We start from the raw sequence: 14,318 nt of genomic DNA on the forward strand, positions 1-14,318 counted from the left end.
CACCACTGCGGGGTACATTGAGTAGATACTGCTACAGCATGTGTTGGTTGCTGCATACGGTGTTGGCTCTGACTTCGTACTCATGTATGACATTTGCCAGGGCTCGTGTAGTGCGCATCACCAGAGTTGCTACAGTCGTCCATGCAAACAAACGAGATACTGTAGTTATAGACCAGTCAGCTTGCCATATGTTGCATGTAAGCTTTGGGAAATCATTATGTCTGATTGTACTAGGCATGTTTGTGAAATTACTAACTGATTTGATAAAAGGCAGTTTGGGTTTAGGAAATAGTCTTCCAGTCAGGCTCAATTCACAGGATTCCAGCAAGACCTAGCGGACACTTTAGATTCAGGAGGTCACATGGACTGTATCACGACTGACCTATCCAAGGCTTTTGATAGGTAAATTATGGGAGCCTACTGACATAGATGAGGGCTACAGGACTAGACAAAAGTGTGGTTGAATGGGTGGCTACATTTCTAGAAAAGAGAACTCAAGGAATGAAATGAAATGGCGTATGGCGTTTAGTGCCAGGATGTGTCCGAGAACTTCGGCTCGCCAGGTGCAGGTCTTTTGACTTGACTCCCATAGGCGACCTGCGCGTTGTGATGAGGAGGAAATGATGATGAAAAGGACACATACATCCAGTCCCTGTGCCAGGGGAATTAATCAATTATGGTTAAAATTTCAGACCCTGCCAGGAATCGAACCCAGGACCCCTGTAACCAAAGGCCAGCATGCTAACCATTTAGCCATGGAAAAGGAATTAAAGAGATGAAACATTATCTGATCCTGTAATGATTAAGAAGGGGGTTCAGAAAGGCAGTATTCCTGAACTTTTATGTTTTCTTATATACTGTACATAAAAGACAGGAGTAAAAATTGGAATCACTAATAAGACTTCTTGCAGATGATGTTATACTACAGAGAGTACTGCTACCAACTTCAAAAAAGACCTTGATGAAGATGCGATATAGACATCACACAATTGTACAATGATAAACAGGGTGCAAAGTTGGGTTGAATGTTTCACCAAGAGAAAAAGTCCTCTTTAATTACAGTGTTGATGGAGTGAATGTATCTCATGGGGCTGCTGTAAATACCTAGGTGTTAATATAAGGAATAATCTTCATTGAGGTAATCATACCAACATTGTTGTAAATAAGGGTTACAGATCTCTTTCATATGGTTTTCAGGGTATTCAGGGATTGTAGTAAGGATGTAAAGGGGAGGTCATTTATGACATTTCTAAGACCCCAATTAGAACAAGGTTTCAGTGTATGGTACGCTCATCAGGATTACTTGTTTCAAGATCTGGAGAAGATTATAAGGAAAGCAGCACAATTTGCTCAGGGCTATTACAGATAAAAAGAGTACAAAAGGGAGATTTGGGAGTAAGGAGACGTAAGTAAGCAGTACATTCAGGGCCTGTCAGTGGTGAGATGACATGGAATGACATTAGTACATGAATAACCTTCAGTGGAGTTACTAAAAGTAGGAAAGATCATAATACAGAGATAGATTTGGAAATCAAAAGGATTAATTACAGAAATATTTGTTCGTAGGAAGAAAAATAAAGGATTTGAATAATTTCCCAAGGGAGACATTTGATATTTTTCAAACTTCTTTGAAATTAAAGAAAAGACAATGTAAACAATTGATAGGGAATCTGAAACACATGGGTTTTATATAACAGTCGGCAGAGTCAAACAATGAGTCTGGCATTGTGTATATATGTCTTTTTTTAATACCCCAGAATGGGTTGATTAGGTCATTGTTTTTATTTTTGTTTATCTGGTTTAGGTGACAAGTATATGTTAATTGGACTCTAATGGTTCCAATAGACAACTGGAGTGGCACAGTTTCTGGTCTTATAAGAAAAAGAATATGTTTTGAACTGGCTTGCATGTTTGTACAAGAAATCAATGAGTGTGATCAATCTTATTTACATATGTACAACAAACTATTCAGAAAGTCTTTTATAAATTTTCAAATTAAATTTGAGTAGTTTCTTGGTTTCTGGATTATAAAACTGGCTTTTCTTATTTTATAGTGAAGTGAAAACAAAAGCTAGCATACCAGTAAGAGAGAGTTCGCAGGCAGGTGCTGTTCAACGGAAGAAGCCTCAACAATTTATTGTACATGGAAACTTTGAGCTCAAGGATTTTATTAGTATTTTAAGTGAAAGAGAAACTTTTTTTAAAGATAATTTGATTTATATGTAGTTTGAGTGGTGTCTTTAAAAGTAGGAAAGATCACAATATGAAGATAAAGTTTGAATTCAAGAGGACAAACACAAGTTGGGGCAAATTTCTGTTTATGGAAAGAGGAGTTAAGGATTGGAATAACTTACCAAGGGAGATGTTCAATAACTTTCCAATTTCTTTGCAATCATTTAAGAAAAGGCTAGAAAAACAACAGCTAGGGAATCTGCTACCTGGGCGACTGACCTAAATGCAGATCAGTAGTGATTGATTGATTGATTGATTGATTGATTGATTGATTGATTGATTGATTGATTGATTGACTAAACCCCTAAATACTCTCATAACCATGTTAAAGAGATCTGTAACCTTTCTTAACACTGGAACGGCCGAACATTCCTCATACCTATAAAGGTCGTTTGGACCGCTGCCGTTTACTGACATATACCTAGGATCCAGGACCTGGGAAACATGTGAATGTTCAATAATTTATCTTAAAACAACAGTTAACCATTAGGATGTATTGTATACAGATCAATCCATTGTTAAATATTAATAATTGTTCATATTCTCTCACTTCTAATAGGTAACAATGAAATCAGCAGACTTGCTATTGAATGACTTTGTGAAAAATTATGATAAAAATAACAGTCTCTATTTGTTTACAAGCCTATTTAGGCACTTAACAAGCAATTTATGCAAGTTATTACCTTACACAAACATTTTCCAGACTACTTTGTTGCACACAGAACAACGCACCGGTAGAAACTTCCTAACCCGATATAACGAACACATAAATGCGGTAAAACACAATCATTTTTCCTCAATAGGACAACATGTCGCAGACTGTAAATACAGTTTTACAAACATCGATAACGATATCCAAATCCTAAACATAAACCCCACAGAAGAATTTTACATTACTCTAGATCAGTACACCAATCCCAATTACAACATAAATGAAATCACAGAAAAAACTAACATCATCTTCAATACAGTTATCCCCGCCCTAAAAAACTCTTACCTTAAGTTAATTGACAAACACAACGCGACACGTAACAGAAAAACATCAAACAACACACCCAGCTCCACCCCTACCCCCACAACAACAACTCTCCCTACCCCTTCTTCCCTTCCCCTCACAGCAGCTAGTATGAGCCCAAGAAGAACACGAAGTAGTACATTACAAGCTCGCAGGTCAAACGCAACTCGGCTACACCAACAATAGTAAGTACATATTCAAATTTTACACACATAACCCTTAGACATTCCTCCAACATAATATCTCTCATAGCTTAATCTTATCTTCCACAGATAAACATAACACCATTGCACAACTACAAATGGGAAAGGAGCCATTACTTGGAACCCAATTTAACGGACGCCACAGGACAACAAGATTTGATTCTAACATAAGGCAACATACATAGCAGAGCTGAACATATTTTAGCCAAATTTTATCCATACATCTGGCAACTTTTTTAAAATTGGAAAGTGTTTTATCCCACAAGAAGACTAAATCTTTTACTCATGCAATTTTACAACCATATCTTTTAAACTCCAAGAACAGCAGCTGAGTGTACAACTGAAAATTGGACTTAAATACGAGAGTTGATGAATTGACCAACAAGCAAGATACGATTGTTCATGTACACGAAATGTTTTTTTTATATATTGTATTTTATCCTGTACATATATATATATATATTAGTTTAAGTGAAGATATGTTTTATACACTAATTTTAGGACCTCAACATAATATTTTAGACATACAGTTGCAATATTGTACATACTGACATATGCCAATTCACGTTAAGACATGCCCCATTGTATGTGACTAAATGCACATCATCATATGACATTCCCTTGACAATGCAATTTAATCAAAGCTTCATCATATAAATATGTATTCATGGTTCAGATGAAGATGACCTTGTATGTGGGGTCGAAACCGGTCCTGTAGCTTAATATAAACAATAAACAAGTAGTGATTGGTGGAAATTCTTTCCTATTTTTAATTGTGTAATTCGTCAATACGGAAATGAAGATTATAGATTACGACACAGAACATATGTCAGAGGTTTCGTTCTGTTTACAATGGGAGTTAACTTGACATTGTCGTCGCTTACGACTGGCACACTGAACCAGAATCTGAGGCTCAGGCTGAAGTGTAGGGAGTTCAATCAACCGGGATCTTGCCTTCACAAAATCAGATCTTAGTTCTTGTATTACTTCAAGAATATAATCATGTCGAGAGATTCTCTGTCCCGTAACTTCCTTGTAGACTATCCATGAATTTATTGTTGCTAGACCAGCTACATCCACACCATACTATATTCCATTATAAAATTCAGCAGTACTAGGGAGCTTCTTGTTATCTTCACTGACTTGAACGCTTGGGTGTAGAGTGCTTAGCAGAAGCACATTCTTGTTCACTTTTCCTGATATACTGTGAGAGTAGTGTGATCTTCCTTCTGAAGTACGACAGTCTCGTACAGATTCATACGTAGTGCTTTGATTGACACCGGGATTTCCTTCCTCACTCGATTGATTGTTCCAACAATACTAGTTTTCTTCTCTTTCAGTCTCTCAGCCAACTTTACTGCTGTAAAGAAGTTATCAGTGGTCACGTCATGTCCTTTCATGAGGCATGGGTCCATAAGTTTCATGACAACATTTTCAGGCAGTGACTCATTGGCGAGTCACATCTCTTCTTTCCCAAGATAAGGAACCCCACTGCACACATACTTAGAATCAACGTATACCAGTAGCCAGAATTTTATGCCCAATTTATCTGGCTTGTTGGGCATGTACTGCGTGAACCTGCACCAAGTTTTGCTGGGGAAGAGTTGTTCATCAGCTGTGACATTCGCATAACATTTATCAATAAATCTGTTCCAAATAGACGACGCCAAAGCAAATTTATCTGTCTGCAAACGAGTGGATCTAGTTTTACGGAGATCAAAGCGCAAATACCTTAGAATTTCTTTGAACCTGTTTCTTGCCATAGTGTTAGTGAAAACAGGGAGACCCCATAAAGAAGACCACATATGATCTACAGCTAGACTAGTAAGTCTATAAGCTCCACGGGCATATAACAAAGCAATAAAAGCATCTAATTCTTCCAAAGAATAGACCAATTATTACCCATTGTCTGTCTATGAGCTTCGGTCTCTGTGCACATCTTTATATGCTACAACATGGATGCGTCAATGAATAAACGCCAGGCACTAACCTTGCTATTAGTCTCTACGTTACGCTTAGCGTGAGAAGTAGGCCCAGCTTCCTCTTTCAGTACATTCTGAGCAGCCATTCTTCCAGGGGGATTCCCACTACTTTCGATAACAGTCCAAACAGTTGTTCTATCCTTACCACATAACTGATCCCCTGGTACAAATGAAGAAGACTTTACCAGTTCACGACCTCTCCCACCTTGTCCCCTTCCTCTTCGAACAGGTTGCCCGCTGCTAAGAGATCGTCCTCTGCTGCAAGATTGATCACGGCTGGTTGAAGGAGTAACTGCGTCTATCGTAGGTGCGAAATCCACTGTGTGCATATTTTCATCAGGCGAATCACCATCACTATCCGACATATTATCACACTGTTGAGGTATAAAATCCTCATCGTCACTCATTGCGTCTATATCTGATAATGTATCTTCCTCACCTGATTTGTCTTCTCCTAGCTTTTCAAGTTCTGCTAATAATTGAACAGGAGTAAGTTTTTGCTGCCAAGCCATTATTACGCACTATACGACACAAGGGACAGGCACTAACTCGTCCACTCGCAACGACTGCTAGAGGCATATTATTTAGTTACATCATACGCTCCTATAGCGCCACTTGTAAATATATCACACGAAGCAAGCAGTGAGCAGAATAGAGTTCTCCGTATCAAGGAAGTGAAGCGGTCATTTTGACCGCTTATGGCCTTCCTAGATATAAGGGACAATATCGGTGTTCCCTTATCATCTACGGATGTAATTTTTGGCGTGAATGTACATAACCCTAAAAGATTAAAAGTCACAACAGAACAACCTCGTGCGTAAAAATTTACGAGCGTGGAAATACCTTGAAATTCGCTAACGGTCAAAATGACCGCTCTGGCCGTTCTAGTGTTAACAACCTCATTAATATGATGACCCCAATGAAGATCATTCCTTATATTAACACTTGGGTACGTACATTGTTTCCCCAGGAGGTACTATCACCCTACCAACACAATAATTAAAACTGAAAGGACTTTTCCTCATGGTGAAACTTGACTTTTCATCCCATTTACATTCATACCATTGTCTGCTGTCCATCTCAAGACATTGTTTAAGTCCCCATGCAGTTGCTCACAATCCTGAAACTCATTTACTACTCTAGAGGCCTACAGTGTAAAATCATCTACAAATAACCTTATCTGTGATTCCAGATCTTCACTCATATAATTTGTATATATATATATATATATAGTAGCGACGGGCAGTGTGTACAAAGGGCAGGAACGTAATCAATGCAAGCTTATGACTCACGTTTTCTGGGAATTCCTCATTCATGGGGAACAACTGCAAGTCCCAATCCCTAGCACGAAGGAGGTTCAACAAGCTGCCCGGTCCTTTCAGACTAGGAGGACATGCTGATTTCTTTAGTGTAGCGCCCGTGCAGTCCAGAACATCTAAGGGCATCATAGACCTGTTAAGAGCTCAATTTCGTGCGGCTAGAAGCCGTCTGTCCCTCTAAAAAGATGTGCTGTTGCTGGTAGCACAAACGGATACCAGATGCGACCAACAGTATCAGATAATGCTTCACCTACTCTAATTCTCTGAGATCTATTTTCTGGAAATATAGCTGCCGATTCAACCGCTCTTTTGTCTAGTCCAATAGCCCTCATTTTTGTCAGTAATCTCCCATCATCTACCCTATCAAAAGCCTTGGACAGGTCAATAGTGATACAGTCTGTTTACCTCTTGAATCTAAAATAGCTGCTATATCTTGCTGGAATCCTACAAGTTGAGCTTCACTGGAATAACCTTTCCTAAACCCAAACTGCTTTCTACCAAACCAGTTAGTAATTTTGCAAACATGTCTAATATAATGCCTTCCCAGAGCTTACAAACAACAGATGTCTAGCTGACTGGGCTGTAATTACCTGCTTTATGTTTGTCACCCTTTCCCTTGTACACTGGGGCTACTATTGCAACTCTCCATTCACCCTAGAGGAGGCGTGCACAATTTGGGAACACGAAGGTGTCACCCATAGTGTTCATGGTTTTTCCTAACGAAATAGTTACATGTGTATGTTCCTTCATGGATAACACAATTTATTCGATATTTATGTAGACTTTAACACAAAAATATACTTACAGAGTCATATATTTAAGCCCCAAAATTCTTAACAAACATCCCATAACTTGAACTGCGCCCCGTAAATGTGGTATTGTATCTTCCGGTTTTAATAATGAGGTTAAGTGTTTCATTTCACTTCTCTCCATTCTTTCTAATATAAAACCTTGGTGATTTATTCCCCCCCCCCCCCATCAACAGGTGCGTCTTTTTCATTTCCCTCCATCTCTTCCTGCTAAAACTCCATTTTATGGTCACGAATGTTTGAATATATGTACCTCTCCATCCTGCTTTCTGTATCTTCAAAGGGAATTTCCTACTCACCACCAAATGATTCATTTAACCATCCACTTCTGACCAGAGAATCCTCAGTACTCAGAATTTTTGTCTTCCTAGGTGTTCACATGATAGGTGATAGGAATATAGCTGATGCCGTTGTAACTATATGCGACCTTATGGTTCCGTAAAAAGAATGAACACCCAGAGCATTTATAGATAAGATTACTGTACAGTGGATATGTAGACATTCCCTTGAATTAATCACAGATATCAAGTGAAATAAGAATAAAACTGTCATTTAAAAGAAAGTTCCAACATGAATAGGCATGTGGGGGACACCTGCCACCCAACGATGTTCAAGCTCTCCTGGTTCTGGTACAAATACAACAACGAACAGTATGTCGATGTTTGAGTCATCAGTCCATAGACTGGTTTGATGCAGCTGTCCATGCCACCCTATCCTGTGCTAACCTTTTCATTCCTACGTAACTATTGCATCCTACATCTGCTCTAATCTGCTTGTCATATTCAAAACTTGGTCTACCTCTACTGTTCTTACCACCTACACTTCCTTCAAAAACAAACTGCACAAGTCCTGGGTGTCTTAAGATGTGTCCTATCATTGTATCTCTTCTTCTTGTCAAATTTAGCCAAATCGATCTCCTCTCACCAATTCGATTCAGTATCTCTTCATTTGTGATTCGATCTATCCATCTCACCTTCAGCATTCTTCTGTAACACCACATTTCAAAAGCTTCTATTCTCTTTCTTTCTGAGATACTTATCGTCCATGTTTCATTTCCATACAATGCCACGCTCCACACGAAAGTCTTCAAAAACATCTTTCTAATTCTGATATCAATGTTTGAAGTGAGCAAATTTCTTTTCTTAAGAAAGTTCTTCCTTGCTTTTGCTAGTCTGCATTTTATGTCCTCCTTACTTCTGCCATCGTTAGTTATTTTACTACCCAAGTAACAATATTCATCTACTTCCTTTAAGACTTCATTTCCTAATCTAATATTTCCTGCATCACCTGCCTTTGTTCGACTGCACTCCATTACTTTTGTTTTGGAGTTATTTATTTTCATCTTGTACTCCATACCCAAGACTTCGTCCATACCATTCAGCAGCTTCTCAAGATCTTCTGCAGTCTCAGATAAAATAACAATATCATCGGCAAATCTCAAGGTTTTGATTTCCTCTCCTTGGATTATGATTCCCTTCCCAAATTCCTCTTTGATTTCCTTTACTGCCTGTTCTAAGTAAACACTGAAGAGGAGGGGCACAAACTGCAGCCTTGCCTCACTCCTTTCTGGATTGCTGCTTCTTTTTCAAAGCCCTCGATTCTTATCACTGCAGACTGATTTTTGTACAGATTATAGATAATTCTTCGTTCTCGGTATATGATCCCAATCACCTTCAGAATCGTAAATAGCTTGGTCCAATCAACATTATCGAATGCCTTTCCTAGATCTACGAACAGTATAATAATCATATATTATTGGCGGCAATGTCCTTGAAAGGTACTGAAAGACACGCGAGCCTGGAGTGAGTGAACTAGCAAGAAAATAAAGATAAATCTGCGTGGGTGACGTGTCCCCCGTGCGCCTGATCCAGAGTTCATGTGGTATTGATCCTTCATGCAAACTGATACGACACTATATCCCAACCCATAGCCTTTAATATATCCCCACAAATTTTATCAATCCCAGCTGCCTTTCTAGCTTTCAACTTTTGTATCTTTTTATAAATGTCTTTATTATCATAGGAAAATTTCAGTGTTTTAGCAGAATCGGTCTCCTCCTCTGTCACAACATTATCTTTATATCCAACTACCTTTACATATTGCTGACTGAATTATTCTGCCTTCTGTAAGTCCTTGCATATACACTCCCTTTTGTTCAATAATGATCCCTAGAAAGGCCTTCCTGGAATCTGTTTCTGCCTGGAGTATCTATTCCATTGCTCCCTAAAATTTGCATGGTTGCCAATCACGTTTGCAATCATGCTATCCTTAGCTGATTTTTTTGCTGAATTGAATTTCCCAGTCAGCTGTTTCAATCTCTCCTTACTCCCACAACTATTTCTAACTATTTCTTTCTAATCTACACTTCCTTCTTAATCTCTTCGTTATCCTGTTATAATATACTGGGTCCTTACTAATCCTTACCACTTTTAAAAGTTACACATCTGTTTTCACACTCCTCAACAATTACTTTAAACCCATCCCATAGGCTGTTTACATTTTTATTTACCATTTCCCATTGATCGTAATTGCCTTGTAAATATTTCCCCACTTCCTTCCTATCAGCCATATGGTATTGTCTCACAGCCCTACTTTTACAAGTTCCTTTATAACACATTTATTTTAAACCTGACAAGGATAGCTTCATGATCACTTATACCATCTATCACTTCAATTTCCCTATAGAGCTCATCTGGTATTATCAGCACCACGTCTAGAATATTTATCCCTCTAGTTGGTTCCATCACTTTCTGATTCAGCTGTCCTTCCCATAATAACTTATTCATCATTTGTTGGTCATGCTTTCTGTCATTCGCATTCCCTTCCCAGTTAAAATTTGGCAAGTTCAGATCACCCCGCTACAATAACGTTCCTTTCTGTATCATTCCCCACATAGTTGATTATCTTATCAAATAATTCTGCATCAGTGTCAGCGCCAGCCTTGCCAGGTCTGTACACCCCAAAAACACCAAGTTGCCTGTTGTCTTCAGAGATGAGTCTTACACAAAGAATTTCATGTTCCTCACCCATAACTTTTTGTAGCCTACAAATTCTTCCTTCATCATTAGGCCTATAAATACTCCCCATCCTATCGTTCCTAACCTGTCTCTATGATAAACACTCCAATTCCTTGAGAAAATTTCCGCATCCATAATATCATTTCTCAACCGTGATTTAATTCCTATTACAATATCTGGTAAATATATATCCATCAAATAAATTCTATTCCTTTCTTTACAATACTTCTACAGCTGAACACTAACAATTTTATGTCATCCTTACTTGACTTCATGCTTCCTATAGGCCTACTATCATCACCGCTCCCTGGTCCACCCCATTTCCCAGAATGTACCTTCATTTAATTCTAAACAGACCTCCTAACTTATATGTACCTCTTACAACAGGCAGGGGAGACAGTGGATAGCCTATATTCTATCACCCCTCTCACAGAGGCATTTCAAGTTGTGCCCCCACTTTGTAATGAACAGATTGTCTCATAGGTACTTGCCTGGAGAATAACAACATCTGATAATGAATTCAAATGCAGTGGAACAACTCAACAGCCATTTTTTTTTTTTAACCTATAAGTTCAGAATACATGTCAGTGGGATGGATGACATTGTTTATTCTGAGTAAACTGCCTGTTTCTTCCTTGTAAAATTCTTACATTCCCCGAGGAAGACACACCCCACAGTTTGGGAACCATTACCACAGAACAATAATCATGTACTCCCCTGTTGGTGAAAGGAGCAACAGAATGCATCCACAGTACTTCCTGCCTGTCATAAAAGATGACTCAACTTGGCAGCAAGGGTTGACAAACAGGCTCCTCACTTTTATCCTTTCTATTCAAGTTCCTTTGGTCAACTCTTGTTCTATTTTTAACTCCGATAAGAGGCTAGCAGGCCTGCGTGGCCTATGGTGTCAAATTTTTAAGCCCTTCCCTTTCTTCTAAGCATCAGAACTGTTCCATTCATTCCTCTGATGAAATGAGAGCACAATGAAATACACTTCCAAAGTTTAATTCTACATACAAAAAAGAACTGTGCTTTACTTTGCTGTACTTCCTCTTTACACAACAACCTCCACCAAAACAACAATCACCACCACCAATGAGGACACACAAGTAAACTGATTGCTGCTAGTCAGAGAGGTAAAAGGACACTGACATTTAGTATGTCACTATAACCCAGTCATTAATTTCACTCCACAGCATCGGCAGAACTCTGTGTTGACAGCTCTCTGTATTGTAATGCGCAATACACTCGTGCACTTCATAACTGAATTTAAGCACAAGGTAGAACATCATTCATACACTATAACATTACCTGTCTCAGTCTACAATTGCTATCGTCGAACAACAGCCCCAGATTGTAACAAGTGTTTCATCCATCACCGTAACTTCACACTCGAACGTCCCACCTTAAATAAACTTTACGAATTGTGACAATATGATATTTAATACAAGACAATGTACATAACGTTGAAAATAATATTTTGAAAGAATCAGACACCTTATGAATACACTCCTACACATCGTATGGTACTGACATGTACAATACTTGATCCCACCTAAACTAGTTAGCACATTAACTTGACAGAAAACTTCTGTTTACTTTACACCAGAACTAACTCACCTAACACAATTTTTAAGTGTTTAAGACGTGTGGCAGAATCTTTCTTCAAATCTTGGATCTTTTGGGTCGACTTTTTTACATCTGCATGCAGTTTCTTACTAAACATTGTCTAAAGTCAGTCAAATTAACATTAGTGGTTACTTCCAATAGGTGGCATTAACCTTATCAGGCAATAACACAAACATCGCAAGCACACGAATTTCATCTTGATAGATTATTTCAAATGCAAATTACTTCCTTTACGTGCACTGTCATCCATTCGCATGTTCGGGTTAGGTACATACTGTAGGTAGGAGTACGGGACTCAGTTCATGGAATGTCTGAACAAGCATGTACAATCTAAAAAGCCGAGCCACAGATATGCTTGTGTCTCTCTGTCACTGTGGCCTATAAAATATACTGAATTTCATAGAGCGAACAATTTGTGCGGCCAGAAATGTGAACAGAATCATTTTACGGTTTGCAAGAGTCGAACAAAACCTCTATGCTCTTATAGCACAGGAAATTTACAGAATGCATTATTAAAGGCCTTTTCGGGCGTAACTTTTCATTAATAATAATAAAAATAATAATTTCATAGAGCGAAGAGAATAAAAACCAAACGTGATTTCAGTATTATACTTTAATATCTTCATAGGAAAGGCAACTTAAAGTTATCTTTGAATACAGTATTTTCAAAAATACCATTAAATTTTGATTTTACGGTTGGCTAACCTGTTTAAACCCCAGAATAAATCTGACTAAAGAAATTCAGCAATATAAAGCATTTCCACAACAAAAGGTAATATTGCGGACTTAAAATATTTTGGGATACCGGTACTACAAAATGAAATGAGGACACAATGAAATATACTCTCAAAATGTAATTCTACATTTTTAGAAAAGAACTGTAATTTATGCAAGATACAATCTTAAATCAACTAACGTGCCTCCCTGAAGACCTTCATTGCCAAGCACTATCTATACAATTTAGTTCTAATTCAAGTGCGAATACGGTAACAAAACAAACTAGAATGCCTGAGTATATCTAAAGGAAAAGGAACAGGTAAGCGGAAAATTATATTATTTACTTTGCATTAGTATATAGAGTAAACCATATAGTGATAAGAAGGCTCGAATAGTTTTATTTCGTGTACCGGTACACCGAATAGTTATGAAGATACGTATTTCATTCATTGCAAGAGAATAGAGAAGTGTTCCTAGTTTTACGAGAATGATATGTTAGGCCTTTAGTATTAGTTGCTGACATTTCATAAAATATTAATTTCAGAAATTCATTAAATATCAGTGATGGGCACTTTGAAGACTAACTTGGGCACTTTGAAACACAGTGATGGGCACCGAGAAAAATACCTTCCAAGGAGTCACAAAACCTATTATCTCCTTAGTTAATCACTTTCACTGTAATCTACTATGTCCAAACAATTTATGCAGAAGATAATATTCCCATCCTCTTATTTATTTTCTGCTGGATGCAAAGCGTTTCCCACGGGAAGAGATTTCTTGTGGAATATCTTCTGACATACTTGACAGGAAACTCCTTGTATCTTAGTATTAAGGCTACCGCCACACTGGAAACAAAGTCCAGAAGAAAATATTTCAGTGGATTTCTGAAGGGAATTGTTAGTTTTGCTTTCCAGCAAGAAGTAACTTGTTGACGCCCCGCAGAAAATCTTCCCATCTTAATTTCGCCTGTACTCGGGATGTTCGTAGAAGTACCTACTGCCTTGATCACAATCAGGCACTCCTTTCTCTTAGCCTGACTTCCCGTGTTCTATCTCAAGTGTTTGTCACCATGGTTCCTCTCACCAGATTGCTCATTGCGATGCTCAAATAGCAAGATTTTCTAACAGATGTAGCTGCAGTCATTTTGGGGACATGGCCCTCTCGTATGACAGGCATAATATCGTTCCTTTTCTTGTTTCCCCTTTCATTCTTGTTTATTTGGAACTTTTCTCCTCTCTTTTTCTCTTTCTGTCTTCCTCTTTTCATTTTCTTTCGTGTCTGCCTTTTCCTTATAGATGTCTTTACATTGTTTGGAAATTATCACGTACCGGTACCGCTAAGATATGCGTTGCACATTCCGTAGATTTTTCCTTTTGGGTATTTTAGTCCATACAA

The 14,318-nt window shown here is 38.2% G+C and overlaps 1 protein-coding gene across 2 annotated transcripts in view; it reads right to left on the minus strand.

Annotated features, from left to right (window-relative positions):
• The window catches only part of LOC136858315 (probable Rho GTPase-activating protein CG5521), a 709,838-nt gene extending 697,347 nt beyond the window's left edge, over positions 1 to 12,491 (minus strand). For both annotated transcript variants that reach the window (XM_067137762.2, XM_067137761.2), the window contains exon 1: positions 12,198 to 12,491. In XM_067137762.2, the coding sequence (XP_066993863.2) occupies positions 12,198 to 12,303 (106 nt within the window). In that variant the 5' untranslated portion in view covers positions 12,304 to 12,491. The remainder of the gene's footprint in view (positions 1 to 12,197) is intronic.
• Between the last annotated feature and the right edge of the window lie 1,827 nt (positions 12,492 to 14,318).

This window comes from Anabrus simplex, chromosome 1, assembly GCF_040414725.1.
Source record: "Anabrus simplex isolate iqAnaSimp1 chromosome 1, ASM4041472v1, whole genome shotgun sequence".
NCBI classification, from domain to species: domain Eukaryota; kingdom Metazoa; phylum Arthropoda; class Insecta; order Orthoptera; family Tettigoniidae; genus Anabrus; species Anabrus simplex.